The sequence below is a fragment of the Cryptomeria japonica genome, chromosome 4 (assembly GCF_030272615.1).
Source record: "Cryptomeria japonica chromosome 4, Sugi_1.0, whole genome shotgun sequence".
NCBI lineage: Eukaryota > Viridiplantae > Streptophyta > Pinopsida > Cupressales > Cupressaceae > Cryptomeria > Cryptomeria japonica.
The window spans coordinates 735,748,708-735,774,027 of NC_081408.1; the positions used below are offsets into that span (position 1 = coordinate 735,748,708).

A 25,320-nucleotide genomic window follows, 5' to 3' on the forward strand; every position below is an offset into this window, starting at 1 on the left:
GACTGCCTAAGTAACCCTAGAGTCCAATTCTCAAGTTTTTATCATCGAGAATGTTTGGTTTGATACTAAGTTTATTACAATGTTAAAACATTTTTAATTGGTTTTGGAAAATTGTAATATAAATGTTCAGCACTAAATTTTTTTAAATCGATCTTATAAAATTTAATTTAATATATGCAAAAGTCTAAAACCTTGAGTAGTGGTGTAACTATCAAAATGTTATTGATTAACAAAATTTAAAATCATTTCAAATCAAAAGCATTAGAAAATTAATTCACAATACAAAAGCAGTCTGAGTAGCTAGGAAAAAAAAAAATTGAATTCTAAGAAGCATAAAGCTCTTACTGTACAACACACTACAGTTTTGATCTTTTTATAAAAATATACTATATGAATAGTTAAAAAGCATAAAGCTCTTGCTACAACATACTACAGTTTTGATCTGTTTTTTAAGTAACAATGCACATTGTATGGAAGCATGTCTATAACTCCATAAATTATGAGACTTTGAGTATCTTACATCTATGCATTATGATAAAGTTTAGTTGGTGATTCTCAATTTCTAGTTGTCATTAGAAATTTCTAATTTTTTTATCAGGGCCAACCCACCTACATTTCGAGTATGAAATGCAGACATGGCAATATTTGATAGTTGGAGTTTTGGAAAAACTGTGAAATATGATCTAAAACATTAATGTATATAATACACAATTTTCCAAGTAATTCTTACTATCACACTTGTGAACTGTGATCCAAAACACTGATGTAAGGAAAACTGTGTTCCAAAAGCTCTTACTGTCATTCTTGTTACTATCATGCTTATTAACTGTGAAAATCTAGCGTACACTATGAATTAGTGTTAAAGAATTCAAATTGTCACCATTCTTGATCGCAATGCTTAGTCTATGGGCACCATAAGATTTCATGAAAGAGGATAATTCATGATATTCAATACAGTGCAATGTAGAATCTGTGTTTGAAGCACCATACTCCCATATACCCAAAGTATTATGACCACCATTTGTGCTGTATTTACAAATGCAAGATGAGATTTTTGGTTTAACCTTACTTGGTCATGATTTTCTACTATACCTTTGCATTGTAAACATTAACATTACTATAATGAGTAGTGATGCCTTTTCATTAAGACAGAAAGACGATTGAATCTAAATTCTTAAGAACTTTAAGCATTTTACCTCAAATTTCATTGGGAAAAGACTGTTCTAAAGAGCGAGCAACCTTTGATTTGACGTCATTGAGATATCTTTCGGCTATAGCAACATGCATTGCAGCACCAAGTGGGAGAACGTTTTCATCAATAGTAAAGAATGGAGAGTGCCCTGCATGAGTAGATCCAACTGTCTCATTTTTCATTCCAATGAAAAAGAAAGCTCCAGGTATAGTCTCTGAATAGAAAGAGAAGTCTTCTGCACCCATGCGAGGGGCCATGACTTCCAGATTATCTGCACCCACTAAATCAGCTGCAACTTTACGCCAATGATCATACATATTTCTGTCATTGACAGTAGGTGGATAAAATGGATATTCTTTTTCTAAGAAATCCACACTTGAGGTGCACCTGTGGACAAGGGATTGACCTACAATTATCTGTGATAACAAAATATGTCAGGTCACACTTAAACAATGGGGGAATAGCAGCCTTTAATTTCCATTTGATTATATATTGTAAACAAACATTGATTGACATCTAAATTGTTGATTTTTTTTTAAATTTATGCTGCTATACATACTTCATCTATTCTCTGCTTGAGTCTGTAAAGACTCTCATTTGAATTGGCACGGAATGTGCCACCAATTGTAACTGAGTCCGGAATTACATTAAAGGCATCACCCCCATCGAATGTAGCTACTGTTACCACCTGTAAAAATCGAATACCAACAATAACAAAAACGAAAGCAAATCTCCCAAACACTTTCAAAAGTACATCAACTTTCCAAAGGTGTCAAGGTGGGGAAAGTTTCTTATTATGAAGATTGTTACACATCCATGCCCCTCACAGCAACTTCACCAAAACCCCTCTATGAAAATCAAATTGTAACCATCATATAATATACACGACGTGTGAAAACATTGCATCATACTATCACATAATGTTACCTGCTGAAACACAAATGCATTATTTCATGAATATACAACTTCAAATGTCCTTTTGCATATAGGTACTAAAAGAAGAATTATTATAACTGGTTCTCTTGAATGTGTTGAATGCAATGTCCCTATTTGACCAGCCACAGATTAATATTATCGCAACAGCTACCACACCCAATCCTCTCGAAACCAAATTTTTAACTCTTAAGTTTGGATGAGATTGTGAGCACATTCCCATCAGTGTGCACCTGCTTTATCTGTATCTCAGGATATATGTTCCTAGCTTTCAATACAGACCTTGGAGATTTGACGAATTTCCACTGTTTATAGTGAACTGACATAATAGTATTCTGCCCAAACACCCATAAGCTTGAAATAAAAAGCTAAGAATGTGGTCCCATGAAAGGGTTTGGACTCCTATTTTTACCGTGAAGACAGTCTTCTGGAATCTATAAAATGTAGCTACAAGATTCAAATGATTCTTTCCCTTTAAAAGAGGAGCACCACACATCAGCTATAAGCTAATGAGGAAAAGAAATGAACAACTTAAACTAAACATGCATAGTATTCATTCACCCAATAATCTGATTTTCATTAAAATAACAACAGTGATAATTTTCTTTCAGATTTAACTGGATAAATGAAATGTTAAGTTGACTTTGAACGAGAAACAAGCAAAGAATAGCATACGGGATATAGAATGTGTGTTGAAAATGGCCGCAAGGACTGGAGAAGGCTGTGAAGGATGGAAAAGTTCAATGTAAGGGGTGTTTGCGCCTAGGGCATGTTTATGAGCTTTCCCCAGTCAAACGCCTATTCTACATGTTTCAGCTTGAAAGTAGGGAGGATTTTGGAGTGTGCAGTCCTAGGTGCAGCGGTTGTAGCAATGGTGATGTATGCCATAGTAGATATAACTGGGAAAATCCTGCAGTTACATGTGAGTGCCCGGCGCAGTCTTTCCATGCTGGTTCTGACCGGCATGCCCAGTTCGTTCAAAAAGAAGTCAATCCCTGGTCAAAACCTCGAAAACAAAACACAGTCAAAAAACTGTGTACAGGCGAAAAAACTGCAGTTCAAACATGGGTAATCGATAAATGGTGTTTTTCTCAGGTTTTTCAGTTTTGGCATGAAATAACAATGGCAGTTTTGTTGGTGTATTTTATGAGATTTCAGCCTGTTAATTTGTTGTATTTTTTTCATTTTAAACCATTGTAATTGAATTCCATTTATTCATTAGTATGCTACGCTATTGCTGTGTAAATGTGTTGATGTGTATTTTGTACACGACCAAACACAGAATAAAATACCCAGAGGTATCTTATCCTCTCTTGAATAAAGTCTCTGAATGCTGAAGATGTCGCGAAAAGGATCAATCGGGATGACTTCAAGGTTCTTTGTTCTAGGATCTCTACATGTGGATAAGCACCAGTGGTCATTGTGTATGCTGTTTCTTCAAGGGGCCTTACGTACTTTCAAAGAAAGCTTGTCCGTGTTACTTTCTTTCCAAATGCAGGAACAGGATTTTCCTAATACTAACAGATTTCAAAAAAATGTCAAAAGATAAGGGTTTCAAGGAAAGAATACTTGAACTAATCCTAGGAATGACTCAATGAAGACTAGATAAGATTCTACCAATTTCAGTATCGCCAAGAAATTACAACTCTACTGGAATTGATGCAATCTTCTAAGGGGATTCAATAACTTTCAACTCATCAAGGATATAGATACTATCATAGAGATACATATCAATACTTCCAAGAATGATTGAATTCTTAATCAATCTCAATGTTTCCAGTTGACCACACAAGGCGTTCTTACAATCAGTAAGAAGCTCGTGGTTTGGAATGTGAATCTTATCAAAGATCAAGCTCAACACTTTGTCCTTCGAACTTAAAATTTAAATGCTATTTCAACTGAGAGTGATTCAAGAAGATAAACAATCATGAAGACAGCCACAAGTATTGCAATAAAACACCATAACTTCAATATTTTATTGATCTCATAGCCAAATGGACAACAATTGTTCAAAATTGTTTCTTCACTACTCAATCTTGCTACAAGAATAACTCTCTAACTTTCTTCTATCTAAGCTCTCTCTCTTTTCTCTAACCTTTTCTAACTCTTTAAAATGAAATGAGTGAGGGTATATATAGCATCCTCAAATACAATGAATGGCCCGGATCAAAAGAAGATCAACGGCCGAGATTTTGACACCTAAACCCTAATTAGGGTTTGTTACAAAAAAGTCCCCATTTAGATAAACATCACTAATCCATAGCCAATAAATAATTGGCACAAATACCGAGGAGACATAGACCAATAAGAATTAAGTTGCCACATCATCCTATAACAACTTTTCATCTAAAATTTTGTTCTCTTTCCTATGCTCTTTCTTAGCATATTCAATGAATCTAGACACAATTCCCTCAATCTCAGCAATGGGATTCTCAGGAAGATTCTTCATTCGTTCTTCCAAGTGAAGGACTTGATCAAAAGTAGTGAGAAGAGTTGTCTCCCATCCAGGTTCAAGTTCTTTGGTCTTCTCAATCAGGAACATAGTAGTGTACATTTGATTTCGTTGCTTATCTGTGATGATATTCTCCTCTTTGCAAAAGATGACCTTGATTCTATCCTCCAACTCTTGGATGTCCACATCTGTCTCGATCTCGATTCGCCTGTCAAGAATGGTACACAACACCTCAAACACCTTATCTTGAATTGGATGAATGATACCTTCAACTCGGCTGCATCTGGTGTTGACGTCTTCAAAAAGGACCTCCTTCATCTGGAGCAGAGCTGACCATTGTAGGAGGTTATGGGTTCCTCCATCCATTATCTTTTCTTGTGCCAAAATCCGTCTTGTTGTTTCTCTTATCACTTGTAAGACTGGGATGATAACATCTCTAGTGTGAGTGAATGCAGCTACAGTTATCATTAGATTATGGATAATCTCAAGGACCTGGATAGCTCGATGAACTGTCTTCATCATTTTTGTTGCAAATTCAACGGCTACCTTGTGGGATTTATCAAATCCAAGAACTCATAAGTTGAACCAAACTCTTCACCCTTTCTACCTCACCTACTGATTCAAGAGGGAGTGCTTGTAAAGGAGATACTGCTGGATCCTGACATCTCAAGGGCTGATTAAGATGACTAAAATAGTTCCTCCAAGCACTGACCTCCCTCTCAAGCTTCTTGTTCTTTTCCATTTCTTCTTTAAGTTTGTCTTTAAGTGCTTCAAATGAATCAATTGCTTCTTCCATCGCTTGCTCGGAGGTAAGTGGACCAAGCTCAAATGTATCTAAGTCATACTCTTCTGCAAGAATCTCATCCTCATATTTGTCCACCACTGGTGTAGCTACCTGCACTTTCCTGGATCCTGTCTCATCTCTAATTACCTTAGACAGCTTTGTGGCCTTCTTCTTCTCCATTACCTCATGAGAATTTCCTATAAGGCTTTCCAAGTCAAACACATCTTCTTCTTCTTCAACCACAACTACCCTTGTCAGTCTCTCTTTTAGCCAATCAGGAATGGCAGATCTTGTTTCCCTCACTTGTATTTCTTTAGGTAGTGGTCTATCTTCTCGGAAAGGAGATGTTGCTTCATCATCATTCTTTTCTTCGTGTTGCTCATTAGCACCAACTTGGGGAGATTGACTTGATGAATGCTGAGGTGTCTGTCCTTTCTCTTGTTTATCATTCTGTACCATGGATTCCATAGACTCATCAACTTCATATACTATCTGCCTCTGATCTTCCCCTTGACTCGCCTCCTTTTCATGCCTAGAAGATGTGCTTGGTGGGTGATCAGAATTTGTTTTCTGCTTCTTCTTGGAAGGTTCTCTCTTCTCGGGTCCTTCTTTCCTCTTTGAGCCTTTGGAATGAGAAGTATTTTCACTCACACTTGCTTCTCCTTCTTCTGGTCTTGCCTCCAAAGTGAATGTCATTGATACATTCTGCTCCTTCAACTTTTGATGTTGTACATCCACCCATCTGCGAGTGCAGGATAAAACAGGAGCCATCAAAGCTCTCAAGTCTAAAACCTCGAGCTCATTCCAATCTATCTTCACTTCTTTGTCTTCTTTCTCATAGGATGACTGGAGGTATCTACCATTATCCTGGGCTTGATCGGCTACTCTATAAACTTTACATATCCTGATGAGATCTAAGGGTAGCTTGGAATGCATCTTTCTTTTGACCTCTAAATCACCTGGGAGATTCATCCAAAAGTCCACCTGAAACTCATGCTTGTACTTCCTGCCGACTGTCTCCTCCATATAACCATGAGGATCAAAATTCTCTCGCGAGGCAAAGGATGTGAATGAGTATAAAGATAATTCCTTTTCTGCATCTTCCGCGGCTTGAGTATTAGGACACACTTCAACTGAATTCCCTAGTATGATGGGCAAGGGAATTCCATTTCCATGCTTGTGTCTGGATGCCTTCACATAAGCTGCCAGCTGTCTAGTCACCTCAAGTAGTACTATCCTGTTTGTTGGATATCTTGGCAAAATGTAGGGAGGTGAAGGACACCCATGAACTCTGATGTATGTGAATTTTTGAAACTGAATGAACCATGCACCATGCTTCTTCACAAGCTCTTGTGCATCCAGAGACAGTCGATTGCGAATCCCACCTTGCAATATCCTGGTAATTTCATTGTGAAGGTGTCATTGGCTAACTTGTAGTCACTTCTAGGCGGATGATGCAGTTGAACATAAGAATCACAAACTCTTATTTCTCCGGGTCCTCTTCCAATCACTCCTCTGTGAGGTAGCCCTGCATACTCGAAACTCCTGATCAAGGCATATATAACATATGAGCTCATGTGGAATGATTTGGTGGGTCTTAGCCTTCTCAACTGCACGTCCAGACAATTGCTAATGATTCTGGCCCAATGAAGCATCCCTTTTCCTTGGACTATCACTTGTATGAAGAAGAACATCCACTTGTCGAAGAAGAAGGCTTGAGAAGCACCTCTAACTCGATTGAGCAAAGTTATCAAGTCTCTGTATTCCTCCTGGAAGTCAATCCTATGTGGTGTATTGGGAATCTTGTTCAGGCGAGGCCGACTTTTGAGCAACCAATTCTTATTGATGAAGTTCAAACAAGACTCAAGATCATCTTCATAGATCGACCATGCTCCTTCCAAGCTCTTGTAGATCATGTCTTTATGGTCCGGAAGATGAAGAGCTTCGCCTATAGCTTCCTCTGAAAGTTAGGCTAAGATGTTCCCGTCTTTGGTTACGATCGTCCTTGATTGTGAGTCATAGTGGCGAGCACACTCGATCATCAGCTCATGACACTTGACTGCGGGAGGGAAACCTACAGCCTTGATGATGCCACTCTCAATTATCCTCCTCGCAACAGGTGATGACTTGCCAATGTAGGGGACCTCTCGAAACTTCTTCACATTGAAGTTTCCTAAGTTGGTGTCTCCAATATTATTCCACTTGGACACGATCCTGGTCTCCAATTCGTCGCTCCTCTGATCTTCCTTGATGAGAGCCTGCCGACTAGTAGATCCTCCGGCTTTGGGGGTCGTCATTTGATGCCTACACAAAAATTTAAAATTAGTCTTTAGCATCATACCTTAAAGCATAGAATTTAAGACCTTTCAAGGGAATAATTCAAAACATTAATTTGAGAATGACAAATCCAAGAATTATAAACTTTCAAATTAATTATGAATGGAAATTAGATTTTTTCAAGACTTAGACTTTAAAAGATTGCTATGAAATCAAAATAAGTCTTGAATGAGAACTTCAAAAATTTGATTCCTCATACCTCCTCTTGAATGCTTAACTATCAACCTTGGAAAATGGAAGGAAAAAGATCAGATCTTGCTGGATAAGGATTGGATTTTGATCTCCCTTTAGATGAATTATGTCTTGATTAACCTTCAAAAGAAGTTCGCCTTCCACCAACCTCCAACCACTTGGCAAATTCTGGAAATTTAGCCTCCAACTTAGTAAGAATTAGCCTCCAATCTGCTAGATTTCGCTCCTCCAATCTGCTCCTCAAGATCGCATTTAGAACAATGAATGAATGGTTTGGATTCACCACAAAGCATCTCCCTTAAATAGGGCGCTCACCCTAATCCTCATGAGGCCGACTTAGGTATTTAGCAATAAAATAAGATAAAATCCCACTTAAAAGGAGGCTGACTTGCTTGTAAAAGCAAATAAATGTATTTTAAGCGCTCTCATTTTATTTTTTAAATTTTAAAATTAATTTCAAGGCCTCCAAGGTGGATTTTATATTTGCTTTAAGGCTTTAAAAATTAATTAATTCAATTATAAAGGCCTCAAATTATGCGAACTTAATTTAACCTCCCAAATGTCTTGAATTTGGCAAATTTGGTGAAAATTTAGGAATACGAAGGTTTGATTGAGGCTTAATGAAATTTCCTTTCTCCTTAAGTTTTGAAATATTCCAAGTGATGAAGGTCTAGATTCACTTCAAGACTTGTTTGAACCCCTTATCCACGCTTGTTCTCTTGATGAAATTGAAATTTTCTCAACCTACATTTGCAAATTTCCATGTCTTTGTCTTTACAATCTTGCAATTTGCCCTAAACTTAATCAATCAAGGTTGAATGATAGGTTTTTGATGATTTCGCCCTGGACCCTTTGGAAGGGTCAGGAGCGATTTTTCAAATTAGGTCTTGAATACCTTATTCCCTTCATTCCAAAATCTCCCAGGAGGCGAGTTCATGTTTGTTTTGCCCAGATCAAAGTCTTGCATTTCAATTTTTAGTCTTTCACATGAGGAAATTAGGTGAAAATGTGAATTTCGCCCTGGACCCTCTGGAAGGGTTAGGAGCGATTTTTACATTTTAGGCCAAAATTCACCTTAGTTTGATCATTGAACTCCTCCAAGGCAATCTCCAGGGTTCATTTATCTCCATCACTGGGTTAGTTCATCAAAACTTTGAAGGAAATATTGTATTTTTGGGAATTTCGCTCTGGACCCTCTAGAAGAGTCAGGAGTGAAATTCTCTCCTAAGCTCAAAATTCTTATTTTTGAAGGTCCAAAACCTCTTCAAGGCATTCCAAATAGGTTCTTTCATTGTAGTCCAGGCCTAGTCTCACTCAAATCAGGAAGAAAAAGGTGATTTTAGGGTTTTTCACCCTGGACCCTCTGGAAGGGTCAGGAGCGATTTTTCTTGCTTAGGCTTACTCCTTCATCATTTTGTCTTGAATCCTTCACTCAAAGCTAGGCAATGGTCTTCTTCATTCACTCCACCCAAGCTTGGTTTGTTCTTGCAAGGCAAAATAGGGGATTTTGAGATTTTCGCCCTAGACCCTCTGGAAGGATCAGGAGCGATTTTCTTCTTCTGACGTAGAAGCATCATTTTTTGGAACAAACATCCACTCAAAGGTGGTCTCAAAGGCATCTTTCACCTTGGCCTAGGCATGGTTTAGCATAAATTTGAAAGGAATATGTAAATTTTAGGATTTTCGCCCTGGACCCTTTTGAAGGGTCAGGAGCGATTTTTAGGTTTTAGGGCAATTCCTTCATCCTTTCAACTTCAAATCATTTCCAAGGCATAGAACATCATGCCTTACTCCTCTTTGAGTCCTAAAAACCAAAGTCTTATCTTGAACTGCAAGGAAAATAGGAGGATTTGGAAATTTCGCCTTGGACCCTTTTGGAAGGGTCAGGAGCGAATTTCCCTCTTGGCTTCAAAATTTGCATTCTTAGCAGTCCAATTTCACTTCAAGGCAATTCAAATGTCTTCTCACACCCATGTCTAAGCTTAACTTTGCCCAAACTTTGGAAGAAAGGATAGTTTTGAGGATTTTCGCTCTGGACCCTTTGGAAGGGTCAGGAGCGAAAATCATGTTCTAGGCTTAAATGCTTCCTCTTGACAATCTCAATCATCTTCAAAAGGCAAAACACACTTCCTCACACCCATTCAAGCCATAAAAACTAAAAAGTTGCCTTGACCTTGCAAGAAAATAGGTGTTTTTGGGAATTTCGCTCTGGACCCTCTGGAAGGGTCAAGAGCGAAATTCACCATTTGGCTCAATTCCTTCACTTTTTGATGATTTCTTGCAACCTCAATTCACTCCCAGGGGTAATTCCTTCTATGTTTCACCTTATCCCATACTTGACTTAGCAAAATTTGATAGCAATAGGCGATTTTGAGAAAATTCGCTCTGGACCCTTTCGAAGGGTTAGGAGCGAAATTCTCAATCTTGACCAAAAATCTTCATTTTTTCACCTTAAAACTTCTTTGCCAAGTGGGATTTCATGTTTCATCATGCTAGGATTAAGGTTTCATATCCAAGAAAGGCTAAAAAATGTGTTTATAAGGAATTTCGCTCTGGACCCTTTGGAAGGGTCAAGAGCGAAATTGCCTTTCCTAGCCAGAATCCTTCATTTTCTTCATTTCTAAACATGCCCCAGGTTTTCAACATGCTCATTCTTCCTTTCATCATGCCTTTGACCCTTCAATTCGACCAAACTGAGCAAGAAATGTCTCCTATAGAGATTTTCGCCCTGGAACCTCTGGAAGGGTCAGGAGCGAATTTCTTAATTCAGGCTCAATTCATCATCATTTCAAGTTGATTTCACCTCTCAAGGAAAAGGACACTACTCTCCTCTCATCCAAGCCATAAAAACCAAAGAGTGACTTGATTTTGCAAGAAAAATAGGTGATTGAAGAATTTTCGCCCTGGACCCTCTGGAAGGGTCAGGAGCGAAAATTCTCCTTTTGGGCAAAATCCTTCACTTTCCAAGTTGAAACATCTTCAGGAGGCAAAAGCAAGTTATTCTCATTTCATTCATGCCCAAAACTTGACCTTCTTCACTACATAATAAGAGCTTTTGGGAATTTCGCTCTGGACCCTTTGGAAGGGTCAGGAGCGAAATTTCCCTTCCTATCCAAAAATCTTTCATTTTGCAAGCTTCCAAATCTTCAAATGTGACAAGAACGTTCAATCCTCCCTCCAAGATACCCTGCACATCAAAACTTAGCCAAAGTTAGTGAAAAATAAGCTCTAATAAGATTTTCGCTCTGGACCCTCTGGAAGGGTTAGGAGCGAAATCTCCATTCTAGGCCAAATTGCTCAGTCTTCAAGTTTCAAACCACCTCACAAGGCAAAGTTAGATCATTTTCTAAGCTAGGAACAGGATTGCAAGTCTATCCAAGGCAAGAAATAGTGTTTAGGATGAAATTCGCTCTAGACCCTTTGGAAGGGTCAGGAGCGAAAATCCTCTTTCAGGCATAATCTTGCTCTTCAAAAAACAATCAAATCCCTCTCCAGGCAAGAACATATCAATTCTCCTCCAAACATGCCCCAGGAAGATTAACTTAGTCAAAAATGAGGAGAAAAAGAGATTTACAATGATTTTCGCCCTGGACCCTCTGGAAGGGTCAGGAGCGATTTTGACATTTCCAGGCTAGATGTTACCTTGATTCGCTTCATCCTCCATCAAACTTAATCAAACCACCTCCTTTTCTTCACTAGTTTTGTCCAACTGACTTAGACAGGGAAACAAACAGGACCCTGACAAGAAAAACCCTCTTTCAATCTAGACCTGACCTAAGACCTATTCTCCCTGTTCCTTGATCTAACCAACTTGACTCTCCTGAAAGGCATGCTTCATTCTGGCAATCTTGAGGCTTCAGGCAGACTAGACTTAGCTTGAAAGAAACCCTAAAACGAGCTTCCAAGGTTTAGCCCTAATCTAGCCAGCCCAGGCAGACCACTCACTCACTCAAAACCCTAAAAGCAGAGAGAAAAACAAGCAAAGAGAAAGCAAAACCTAAGGCAAAAAGAGGGGGTCCCCATTCTAATGGGGCGATGTGTGAAATGGTCACAACAAAATGCAATGCTAATATGGTGTGTGCAGCAAGATATATGGTGGCTTTTCCAATAAAGTTTGTGAAGGTAAAAAATGGAGGGAGGCATGGATGGAAAAGATCTCTTTCCAAAATGAATAGTTTCCTTAAGTCTAGTGCAATCTGAGAGTTGAAAATGCATAAGGGTCAGGTTTTAGGGAAAAGCAATCCCTTGAGTGTGAAAATGGAGTTCGAATTGTGGGGACACTGACATGGGGATGTGTTGATGTGTTTTTTATGCACAAAACATTTCAGAATAAAGTACCAAGGTAGTTTACCCTCTCTTGAACAAAATCACCTCAGATGCTAAGAATGAGATCAACTAAAATGATTCCAAGGTTTCTAAATGTCAGGTCTTGACGAGTGGGTAAGTTCAGTGGTTGATGTGAATTGCTGTGTTTCACTTGGGGGCTTACGCAAATGTTTGGATTATCATGGATGATGCGGAATAGGTGTGCTGACAACTTAAGATTTATCAATATGGCTCTGGATTTACTTCTTACTAAAAAAGGGGGAAAAAGAATACGGTTCAGGAAATCTATTCTAAAACTAGGAATGTAGGAAATGATGAATGGATCTAGTGGAATCAAACCAGGCAAGGTCTCACAATCAGGTATTGACACAAGCTTAGTGCAATCGTCTAAGGTATACTTAAATATTTTCAGGCTATCACCATCAAAGGTAGACACCATCAAGTTGATGCTTGTCAATGGACGCGTAATAGCTGAAGTTATGCTTACTCAAGTTCCAGTTGACCACACAAGGCGCACTTACCAGTGGCAAGAAGCTAGTGGTATGGATTAAGGATTCCACACAAATAAATTCAACAAATCTTTCACTCAATCTAACATACATGGAAATAAATTCTAATCTAACTTGGAGGAATTGAGAACCATGAATGCAAATACAACACTTGAAGAGCAAAATCACCAACAATTGAACAATGATTAGGATTCAAATAGCTGCAGCATATACCAACAATTCTACAAAAACTCTCCCTTACAAATGAGAGACAATGAGGCATATATAGAGCCTCTTACAAAAATGGATGGCCCAGATTGATCTAAGATCAACGGTTGAGATCATGCCAACAAAACCCTAGAATTGCCCTAATTAGGGTTACATAAAAAATGGCGCCACCAACATATGGCCCAATGAAAAGATACCTAGTCATCATATAGGGAATCTTCTAGAAGATTCCTTCCTGCATCTCTCTCTCTCCTAGCATACTCCAAGAATCTAGCCAATACTGAATCTAACTCCTCCATGGAAATGCTAGGCAAGGTATCCTATTGTAAATCAATCACGTCCAATGAATCCGAGCAAGCATTCAAAGTGTTCTCCCATTCTGGCATGAGCTTCTGCGAACTATGAACATGAATCAACAAAGAGACCAAGTCATCAATCTGACTCTTCTTCAAAGAGTCCAACTGGCAAAAATACATAAATTTCATCTTGTCTCTTAATTCGGCTAAGTGTAAACCACTAGCATCACTAACATCAACACCCAATAATTCCTCAATCGAGGCAAGGATCTTCATCTGAATGTCTTGAATTAATCCTTCCATCTCCATGCAACTCGATTGGGCGTTCTCATAAGCTGATTTCTTCAAGGCTAATGCACAATACCAGCCATGGAAATCGTATATGTCTCCACTGTGCACAATGTTTTCGCTGACCAGGGTGAAATTAGGAACCTTCTTCAATGCCAGGAGGCGTGGAATAGTCTTGTCTTGAATAGGCCGGAATTCTTCCCAAACTCCCTCCAAATACTGGATTCTGAATACGAGTGATATTGTCTTATCATATGCATGGACAAACTGAGTAAGGAAATCATCTGCCTGCTTTCTTGTGCTTTCAATCCACTTTTCCACTTCTGAGTGTGTACCTCTCGCTACCTCGCAGTGTGAATGTATTCCATGGTCAACTGCAATAGGGGAAATAAGGGTGGGATTCTCACGCCTTGTCCCTGCAATATACTCTTTGAGTCTAATATTTTCTTCTCTGTACCCTTCATTCTCTTCAACTGCTCTGCCTAACCTTGCATTGATTGCTTGGAGGTTGTCACCAATCTCCTGAAATTCCTGTTTACTAGATGTACGACCAAGGGCAACTGAAGTGATGTGGAAATCCATAGGAGTAGCAATGTCCGCTGTCACGCCGGCTCTAGGAACAACAATCTACGCAATCCGCATTCCTGTCTCATCTCTAGCTATGTGCGATTAAATCTCCGCTCTCTTGGGCTCCTTCTCCTTAGCACTCCTAGCTAGGTAGTCATCAATATCATGAAAAGGCTGTACCTCTATCATCTATTTACTTTTCTCCATACTCTTCTTCAACCATTCAGGAATAGCGGCCATCTCCATACCATCATCGAGATGTATTTCGTGATCAAGTCCTTTCAATGCCGAGATAACTTCATCATTATCATCAGGATTATTCCTGGTCCAATCATATACTTCATTTCCCAAGCTAACTTCCAAAAGGACAGTAGGGGATCCCGGTTGGTCATCATTCTCCTCAGGAGGTGCAGATGTCGCTGTGGCATGAAATTCTTGAGTATTCTCTGGTAGTATCACTGTGTTGGAACACTGCTGAGTCTCCTTATTCTGTTCTGTTACTTCAATCACTTCGATTGATGAGACACTAGGAGGGGGTGAAGGAATGATAGGCGGGATGATAGTCTTTTGTTTCTTCTTCACCTCCTCAATCTTCTTCCCTCTGGCTTTGACTTCTCCAGGCGTGTTCTTCCTTCTCTTAAGAGCTTGACTCTCTTCGTCTGCATGAATCCTGACATCACTGACAGTCCTCTGATCATCCTCGGAAGTAGACTCTTCCGGCTTCATCCTTTCATAAGTGAAGGGAACACCCATGTCAACTACTATGTTCATCTGTATATCCATCCATGCGCGGGAGAAATTCAAAACCTCTCTCATCAATGCATTCAGGTCAGTCTCTTCTGACTCTGACCAATTTGGCAATAGGATTGCCTTCTTCATTTCATTCTCATAATGTGGGTGTGTATGATCTCTATCATCTAATACCTGATCAGGAATGAGGAAAAGTCCACACTTCCTCATGAAATCCACTGGCATTCTGGACCACATTCTTCTCTTCACTGCTTGTTCATCCATCAGGTTAGCCCAATAATCTTCTATGTCAATCTTATGAGTGAACTTCTCCCCCCTGATCCTTCCGACCTTCTTGTCTGGATCAAATCTTTCTCTTTTCTTGTATGTAGCAAATCGGTAGAATGCGAGCTCCTCACCTGCAGTGCTGGCAGCTATGGCGGATTGGCAAACCTCTGACGTCTTCCCAACTGAAATAGGGAATGTCATTCCTGTCTTGTGCTTCTCTCTCTGGATAACGTCGAACTCTAGAAGCTGTCTCACCACTTCCAACAATATCATTTTGTCGGTAGGAGACCTAGGAAGTCTGTAGGGTTCAGATTGAAACCCATGAATCCTCAGGTATGTGAAAGTGGGAAACTGTATATACCACGATCCATATTTCTCTATTAACTCTGTTGCCTCTTTGGACAATCTTCTGTGGATTCCGCCTTGCAGCATCTGTGTGATGTACATAGTGAATGCATCATTCACTCTTTTGTAGTCTTCAATTCTATGCATGCTCAGTTGGGGGTAGCATTCATAACTCTTGAATTGTCCTTGCCCATTCCCGACTTCACCTTTGCATATTAATCCTCTGTATGAAACAAATCGTGCAAGCAAGTACACCAGGTAAAAAGTCATGGCGAATGACTTGGACCGCTCTACATTCCTCAGCTGGAAATCCAGGTTGTCACTTATGATCTTGGACCAATTCACTAGTGTTCCCCTAAGACAATCCTGAATGAAGTAGAACATCCATCCATGAAATATTGCTCCCTGCGGCATCCCCATCACTCTGTTGAGTAGAAATATCAAATCACTACATTCCTCCTTAAAATCTATGCACATAAGTGTCTTGGGAGCCTTTGAATGATGAGACCTAGGCTCAATCATCCACTCTTTGTTAATTAAATTCTTGCATACACCCATCTTCTTCATGTATCTGTCTGCATAATCCTCCTTGGTCACATCCTTAATGTCTGTTCCGCGTGGAATTCCGAACACCTCAACAATGGCATCCTCAGCAAGGTAGGCGAGGACAACGCCTTTAGGACTCTTGATCATTCTCGTGAGCGGATCGTAACATCGTGCACATTCCAGGATAAGCTCACTGCAATGTATGGACTGTGGAAACCCAGCGGCATGGAAAATGCCACTCTTCATAATATTCGCATATGCTGGGGAAGGAATTTGATCTCTGACTCCGAACATCCGACGCTGCCTCTGGTCGAAGTCTAGGGAATGCATGTTTGTATTAGTGATCTCCTTCCATCTGGATGAAATCTTAAACTCTGGATAAAATCCAATCTCCAGCGTCTTCAATGGTTCTTTTCTTTCCTTATATCCCGACTTTGACATCGCACCTGTACGAAGCTCGAAGTTAGACTTAGGAAAATATCTGTAATAAAATTCCTAACTTTCTAAAGATTTAGTTAATTCAGAGCATGGAGTCAGGAAAATAATCCATACACTTGGTAAATTTTAGCAATTATGTTCAAAGTGTGACAACACTAAGGCATGGAAGTCTTCCATAAAATTCATTTAATACCTCCCTATGCTTAGAAAATATGCAAGCAAAAATGCAAAGGAGTATATCGGATGAGTGATGACTAAGGAAAGGTGTGAAAGGTTTGTGTTTTCACACAATGAATGTCTGAAGACACCTTCTGCAGTCAACAATGGAGGTCAAAATTTCTGAAGACAACTTGAAAAATCAAACCTTTAAAACATGTTGTAGTCTTCAAAATGTGCACAAAATCAGTTTTATTGATGAAAACAATCATTTTCTGGAATGTAAGTATGGTTGGTAAAAATTTAGTTTTCTGAGGACAAGTCTGAAAATCGGATACTTCAGACTTACCAGCACCTTGCAAAGTGGTTTAAATCCCTGAAAATGATGAAAAATGGCTAAGGAAACAGCCCCAAGCAAATTCGCCAAAATTGGTTAGGTGGCTGAAAATGAAAATTTCTGAGGACAACCGCCTAACAATGGAGTTTAAGACCTACAACAGCGATAAAATGGTCTAAAAAATGCACAGAAAACTCCATAAAACACCTCTGAATGCTAAATATTTAAGTTGGAATTGGCTGGGCAATAAAAACTGAAGTCTGAAAATTAATGGCAGCCATTAATGGAGGTCAAAATCTGAAGCAAACCTCAAATCTGAAGCGAATCAGCAGGCTGGAAATGATGGCAGCCACCAAACATGCATGAAAATCATCAAAATATGGCACCAAATCACCTTCCAAGCAAAATCGAAATTTTCCCAAGTCTAGCGTTGAACTTAAAAAATCTGCAAATTGGTGCCAATGGCAGCCTTGATCTACAACAGCAAGGAGGACAACGATCTGGAAAAAAATCGCCCAAGTTGGGATTGGATACCCCAAACACAAAAAATTTCCTTCCTTAGCAAAAATCGAAGTTTTCAGAATTCTGAAAAATGTTGTTAATGGCAGCAATCTGCAGCAATGAAGGTCTGAACAGCAAGCAAAAATGGTGGAGGAAAAATCGCCCAAGTCTCCAAACATGAAATTGCCAACTTTCACAAAAAAATGCCAAATTTGGAAAAAATCGCCAAACTTAGCAAAATTGAAAATCTGAAACTGGTCTTTAATGGCAGCCAAGGAGGATAGATCAGCAAGCTGGAAAAAATGGAGGAAAATAAATCCTCAATCCCACACTTCACAAAAACATCTTGCTAAAAATTCGCCCAACTTGGAGAAAAATCGCTTTCATGGAGACACCTGGCAGAAATAATAATAAAATAATGTTGAAGTTCCTCTCATATACTTGCTTTGCTTTCACCTCTCACTTTCACCACACAAGCAATGTGGGATAAAACACTTGTATAAATACTTGCTTGGTGAAACCCTAACTTGCTTCTAGAAGGTTCAAACATTTAATAATTATTGCAAGTTAATTAATTTTGCTTTTAAATTTTAAATAATCATTAATAATTATTTAAAAGCAATTAAAATGGGGCTTATCTATTAAAATATTTCAATTTAAATCCAAAATAAAGCCTCCAGGGGAAAATCGCTATCAGTTGGGATTGAGAAATCCCTTTAAAAATCACTTAAGTGTCAAAATTTGCCCCATAAGGGAAATTCGACCCATGCTTGGACAAAAATCCATGCTCAATTTCATCAAAATGCACATAAAAACCCTCCCAGGGGAAATTCGATGTGAGTTTGGACAAAAATCCAGACAAAAATGCACTCAATTTGTAAAAAATCACCCCCAGGGGAAATTCGATATGTGTCTGGACAGAAATCCACACTCAAAACTCACTTAGCTTGGAAAAATATCTCCCTGGTGGAAATTCGACCTTAGTTTGGATGAAAATCCGGACAAAAAACTCTTCATAATGTTCCCAGTGGAAAATCGATCCCTGTCTGGATGAAAATCCGGACAAAAATCCTTACAAAAATGCTCAGGGGAAAATCGATCCGTCTGGATAAAAATCCGGACAAAAATCCTCACTTAGTCGTCACAAAAATCCTGGTGAAAAATCGACCCAGGCATGGAATTACCCTTGCACTCCAGTCCGCACTCCTAGGGGAAATTCGATGGCAGTCTGGATAAATCCTGACACTTAGCCAAATTTTAGCACTTCCAGGGGAAATTCGACCCAGGTGTGGATAAACAGTGGGGGAAATTAGTAGCCAGTATGGATTTCAGGGGAAACCCATGTGTAGTATGGATTTTGAGTGGGGGAATGGGTTGGGTAGTCTAGAATGTGAGGGGAAAAACACCTCTAGCATGGATTTTGACCCTTCAACCCTTGGAATAAGGATTTCCCTTAAGATTTTAACATTTTAACCCCTCAAAATCACTCAGTGACTTTAAATTTAACTGGACTTAGACTAATTTTTCAAAAATATGAGCGAAATGCTAGGAAAATATTGGAATAAAGTGCAAAACCAACTTAAATATTACCTTAGAAGCGAGAAAACAACTCCAAAAGGTCTGTGAATACCTTGGCACATTAAAATCCCTGATGCGCGTGTTTAGAAACACGTTAACGCTCGATAGGTCAAACACTTAGCAAAAACTTAGGATCATTAAAATATCAATGTTTGCAACTTGATCCTAACACTTCAAAAACCCTAGACGACACTAGGCATGATCAAAACTCCGAGACTCGGGCACGAGAAACGCAAAATTGCCCACTAAGCAGCCAAAACCCTAACCTAACAACGCAAGAAGCTGGTAAAGAGGGGGTCCCCGTTAGCAATGGGGCGAAGTGTGAAAAGGTCACAATGGGATGTAATAAGGTTGGAAGAAAATGCTAACAGCAAAAGAGGTCAGGGGACACTAGCATGGAGTGTGCTAGTGTGCTAACAGCAGAATTGGTCAGGTTTTGGTGAAATGTTGTGATTTTGTGTGTTTCAGGCTTGAGAATGGTCAAGATGAAGTTAAGCTATGTTTATTGGTGATGAACGCTACAATAGGTCCAATACATGAAAGGAAAAGTGCGAAGTATGCAATCCAACTCTACAACAACTCCTACAATTCAATTTCCTCATGCCGCACAATTCACCCCTAACCTAACTCACAAATTTTCATATTCCCAACTCCGAAGTACATTTAGGAGTATGTAAGTACTACAATATACATGCGATTAATTACCCCCAACACAAAATACATTGCCAAATGGATCTCAATGCACATACTTCTATTGCCCTATGATGCTTAGTAGGTGGATTCACAAGGTTTGGTTTACTTCCCAGTTTAGTTATAAGGTAGAAACTCGGTGGCAACCTTACGATTTCCAGAATAATTGGAAAAGAACAGGATATATCAGGCAAACTTGGACAAGGATGCAGAAGATAACAGGAATTCTGATTTTGGTCAACATGCATATCCCGTTGAAACTTGAACTTAAACCAGTCTACTCTGAATGCTAAGGGAAAACATATTCAGTACCTGACATATTGGTAAGAGAACATAGACTGATCTGCTTCATAAGCAGTTGGCATTCAATAAGTATGCCAACTACTAACTACTAGGAATGAACTAAAGATATTTGGCATGGGATTTGTTTCTTTACAGTTAAAGTGTACTCATGTCATCTCCATTTGACTAATACTTATCTAGGTGCATATCTCATGTAAAAGGTATGTAAAATACCTGCGAGTCCAAGGGGTTAGCTTCCCGGGAAATAAGTTGCTGAAGACTAACAATAGAAGCAGAAGCTGCCAGAATAGGATCAATTGCATGTTGAGGAATTCCTGAATGTCCTCCCTTTCCAGTTATGACTGCCTTGAAGGAACCACACCCTGCCAATAAAGGCCCAGGCTTGGAAGCAATAACACCAGTTGGATAATGGCTGGCGACATGCATTCCGAACATAGCTTCTACATTCTCTAATGCCCCATCTTCTATCATTCTTTTTGCACCACCACGTCCCTCCTCTGCTGGTTGAAAGATTAGGACAACAGTTCCCTGAAACACCCAACAGAATAGTTACAATCAAAGAAGCTCATGAACAATGTTCAAACAAGAAATACAATTGTAGAATTATAACTACCTGGCCAAAAAACTGATCCATTCTAAGAAACGAGTATATTTAAGTGAGAAAGAGGGACAAAGTGAGCATGTCAGAGTATAAGACCGTACTAGCATGCTCATCCATTGACTGATATAAACTACTAGGCAGAGGTATAGAGCACAGTATAAACCTGCAACATCTGCCATCGCTCCTGTAATATCTTTGCAGCACCCAGAAGCATGGTCACATGTGCATCGTGCCCACAGGCATGCATTTTTCCCGGAATTTTGCTTTTGTGCTCCCACTCAACTGCCTCCTGCATGTACCCCAACTAATTGTAAACCATGCAAAATAGCTTATCAAAGAAAGAACAACTTTAAGCAATGGAAAATACGGTGTAATTGTGTTTGCAAATTCTGAAAGTTGGCTAACTATGAAGAAACAGTGTACAGTGGTTTTTCACTTTTTGGGTTTTATTGTTTGTTACTGTCACAGGTTTGCAAGGTGCGCTGCAAGCATTCCAGTCTTTGAGGGATGCACGTTTACCATGCTCTTTCACTGTATTGGTATGGTAGAACTTCAGGTGAGTTTAGGTGCAGGAACTAGGAAGAGATACAAATTTAACTTCTAGTAATTTACAAATGTTATGACAGTACTAATAGGACTGTTCAGGACATGAAGTGCTGTATATCCCTATGGACTAGGATAGTTGGAGTGGATACGCTAAAGACTGTCTGATTATTTACCAATACGAAAACTTCAAATGATGAGAGTTTTAAGGTTTCCATAATTATTAGCAAAAGGTTTTTTGAGAAGGCCTGTGATTAATTTCAAAATCATTGATATTTGTCACACATTACTTGACCCAGCCAGCCAGAATCAGGATGGGTATGTTTTCTACATGATGGACGATGGAGTGTGATTTGAAAAGATGGTTTCACAATTGATCACAAATCTTTTACAGAAACCTTTAGCTACATTAGAAGCTCTCCAGCTCTGAACAACAGACAGATCTAGAAACTTTCATGTTTAAAATTTCTGTTTTTGAGTAGTATAAATTTGATTTTTATTTTTATATAAAAATCCCTTATCTCATTGAATTGAGTAAGTTTAAACATTCAGTAAGTGTAACATAGCTGAGAAATCTTTTTGATCTCTCATGATAGCTGAGAAGTCCTTTTGATCTCTTATGACTCGTTTTATAAATAAATTGTGTCTCAAATTTTACAGGCTAGTATTACAACGCTTGCTCAGAAAAAATTGCTAGTTTGAACTTTTTGATTTTTCCATTTATGAAAAAATAATGAACTGGAAAATATAGCCAACAAAATTTCACCTGGCTCCAATAGCTCTAAATGTTAAACGACCATTCATTGATAACCAGAAATACAACAAATAACTGGCCCATATCAGGATCCTTAAATTAAAAAGAAATTTGGAAACCGGGCAATCCATGGACCAAGTAGACAAACCCCAATAGCAGTAAATGTTAAACAGCCATTCATTGATAGCCAGAAATACAACAAATAACTGGCTCATATCAGGATCCTCAAATTTGAAGGAATTTGTAAACTGATATGGCAATCCATGGACCAAGTAGAGACCTATGTCCCAATTTAAGTGCTATTACAATACTCTTGAATGAAGGCTTTAAATAGAAACTTTAACACAGGCCTTGAAATAATTCTCATTTCTACCTGTGGTATCAGAAGAGGATGGACTTGCAGTAGCCTACGAACCATTACATTCAAGTAATGGATCAATAGGCCATTTATGTTACAAACAATGAAATCCTACATTAACAAGTGGTGGTAGAGTCACCCAACAGTTTAAGGTAGGTTAATTTGAGTCCCAGCTAACATGGTATTAGGGCCAAGTTAGGAGACCGAATCTCAGAAATGTAGCTTGCGAGAATTAAGAAGATGTTGGAAACAATCTACATTTTTTACTTAAGGCAATTAGTGGCTCAGTGGCAGAGTAAGCCAGCACCTTTGGTCCATGGAAAGAGGTAACATGGTAAGTCAGTGTAGAAATCGCAAGTACCAAATGTAGCTTGTGAGGAGGTGTTGAAATAGGGACTAGCTGGGTAATAGAGCAACCCAGCAGTCTATGGGAAGCCTTAGGTTTACCTTCTAGTCTTAGGTTTACCTTCTAGCCAGGCCATTAAATAATCTAATAACTTATGGGCTAAAATTAATCAGTTAGTGAGGGGTCGCATAATAGTTCACAAATTGTCTTCAATTTGATAGCTCCAAATGTTAATAAAAAGATTCTAAACTTTCCTATTTCCGTTATTCATGGAGCCACTCAGTGAAAATAGGAGTGCTACACAAATGCACGGAACCCCTCCCCAACTGAGATATCTCGATGGGCCCCTCAATGGAACTTCTAAGTTAGCTTTCCATTACCTACTAGTCCCATGAAGGATACAATCTGAAATCTAATCAGCTAGTGTCATAGATTTTAAAAAAAAGAGTAATAGCCGATTGCATGAAACCCCTCCCCAACTGAATATAATTCCAAGACCCCCTCAATGGGACTACTAAGTTAGCTTTCCATTGCCTACCGGTCCCACTGAGGTTACAATCTGCAATCTAATCAGCTACTGCCACACAAAAAGAAATAGTAGTGATAGCCAATTGCATGGAGCACCTCCCCAACAGATATTTTCATGGCCCCTCTCTATGGGGCTACTAAGTTAGCTAACTGGAATCTAACTATCTTGTGCCCCACACAAAAAACAATTGAAAGAAGCTATCCCATGAAATGGCTTCACGACTACTAAATACTTGTTTTGCTGCAATATTTTTTGGAAACAGAATTGAAAAGAAAAGAGGTTCAGATGATCCGGCAAAAATCATCAGACCGCACAGAGTTGCCACTGGGCACAAATTTCATATAAAACGTGAAGTGGGCATAACAAAGTTTCGGCCTCTGACCTTTAGCAATTTTGTTTTCGGTGTTCTATTTTTATTTTACAATTTTAAGCTGATTACTTGGGAGTCGAGACTGCCTGCAGCAAAAATATAATTGTCATAGCCCTCGCCATGAATCCTTGATTCCCCTTTTAACATCTTTTAGGTTAAATTCGTCTGTGGGAACTATTAAAATCTATCCATGACAATTTTAAATAAAAATTCATGTGTTGTGTCACACGCAACAGTTAAAAAAATTCAATCTAAAAAGAAAATGCAAATACCTACTCCCAATAACAATCTTTAAAAAGGGGAAATCTGAAATCAACACAATTTTTTAATAGCACTGCAAATTGGGCACCTGAATAGGGAGAGCATCCATATCAGCTCTGATACCCACAAAAGGGGGACCTCCAGAGCCTATGGAGGCTACCACACCTGTTTCTGCAAGAGGCCACCTATACTTTATGCCCAATTGATCCAGCTCACTTCGTATGAGTGCACTGGTTTCGAACTCTTGATATGCAAGTTCAGGGTTCTCGTGTATCCTTCTGCGTATGCCTGTAAGCCAATTGAAGATCTCTGGTCTTTTTGCAGCCCTCAAAATCTCTTGCATACTCACTTCATCATCTTCTTGATATGAGATGCCGAAGCCATTTGTGGCTGAGGGATATGCATCGTCTGAATTTTCACAATCGAGAAGATCCAAGTTCAAACCCCACGCAACACTACCCACCCATATAAAAACAATGGCAATCCACCAACAGGTAGCCATGTGATTGATCACTTGCATTGAGGAGTATATGAAGTAAAATGAAAGGTCGGATCTTTCTCAGGTTCAACATGCCTGGTGCAATAAGCAGTTTATAAAAGGAAATAGAAAGACCAGATTTTTTTCAGGTTCGCCATGCCTGGTGCCCTGAGAAGTTGATGAAAGGAAAGCAAAGATCAGGCCTTTTCCAGGTGAACCATGCCTGGTGCCCTGGTAACCTCTATGTACTCGGATTACAGTTCGTTGGCTTCGAATTATTAGAAAAACAAAATGTAAACCAGGCAAAATTTCAAATAGGATGTCTCAAATTTAGCTCAGTTGCTTTAATTCCTAGTAGTAGCAGCCAGCCAACATAACTACAATTGTGTATCAACAATTCAATAGTTCTTTAATTATTTGCTTATTCTAGTAAGCGGATTAATTAATATATTCTACGGTTCTAATAATTGTGCATTGTTATTTTTGATATGAGAAAACTTTCATTCCTCGTTCAAGATGGAGTCTATTTTGAGGATGAAACCTACATACCTAGCTATATAGAAATATACTACCTCCCAAAAAATTCAAATGGTGTTCAAAAATTTATCCAAAAAACACCAAAACATCAGTATATCCAAGGACTAACACAGTCCAAACATGACACTTCAATACTTGTCATGAGATAATCTGCCCGAGTAAGCCATTCCGAGACCATAATAAACACCACCAGATAATCAATGTTTTTTGCACAATGTGCATATACAAATATCAACTCCCCTTTATCAGACAAAACTTCTTTATCAGTAATTACTCACCTTTATCAAAAGCAGAACATCAACGAATAAACAATTATCTTTTAAGCTATCAACCGAATTACCTCCTTCATAATTAACAAAATGAGGCTGCCGAGCAAAGCCAAGCCAGGAATAGAGAAAGGGGGCATAAAATATTAGCGCAAAATTCTCTGTGAAATGAAACCAAATTTACTCCTCCATTGGCTGTGAGCTCGAATAAGAGCATTCTCCAACACTTAAAGCAGCAAAAGAAATTACCAGTCCTTCAACAGGTGATTGGTGAAGCTCATTG

The 25,320-nt window shown here is 38.9% G+C and overlaps 1 protein-coding gene across 1 annotated transcript; it reads right to left on the reverse strand.

The window, feature by feature from the left end:
* Positions 1 to 766: 766 nt before the first annotated feature.
* On the reverse strand, positions 767 to 24,619 carry LOC131027454 (IAA-amino acid hydrolase ILR1-like 1). The gene is made up of 6 exons (XM_057957531.2): positions 23,845 to 24,619; positions 20,759 to 20,884; positions 20,208 to 20,522; positions 1,752 to 1,880; positions 1,197 to 1,608; positions 767 to 1,026 (listed from the first exon to the last, which is right to left on the reverse strand). Exons 1-5 carry the CDS (start codon positions 24,274 to 24,276, stop codon positions 1,198 to 1,200), a joined length of 1,413 nt encoding a protein of 470 aa, XP_057813514.2. The 5' UTR covers positions 24,277 to 24,619; the 3' UTR covers positions 767 to 1,026; position 1,197.
* Positions 24,620 to 25,320: the final 701 nt, after the last annotated feature.

What these genes read in the sequence shown, in the direction of transcription:
- LOC131027454 (XM_057957531.2), bottom strand. Translation starts at nt 24,276, where the DNA reads ATGCAAGTGATCAATCACATGGCTACCTGTTGGTGGATTGCCATTGTT. An exon ending in TGGATGCTCTCCCTATTCAG is followed by an intron (nt 20,885 to 23,844) that starts GTGCCCAATTTG and finishes GGGTACATGCAG; the next exon opens with GAGGCAGTTGAGTGGGAGCA. An exon ending in TCAAGCAGAGAATAGATGAA is followed by an intron (nt 1,609 to 1,751) that starts GTATGTATAGCA and finishes TTGTTATCACAG; the next exon opens with ATAATTGTAGGTCAATCCCT.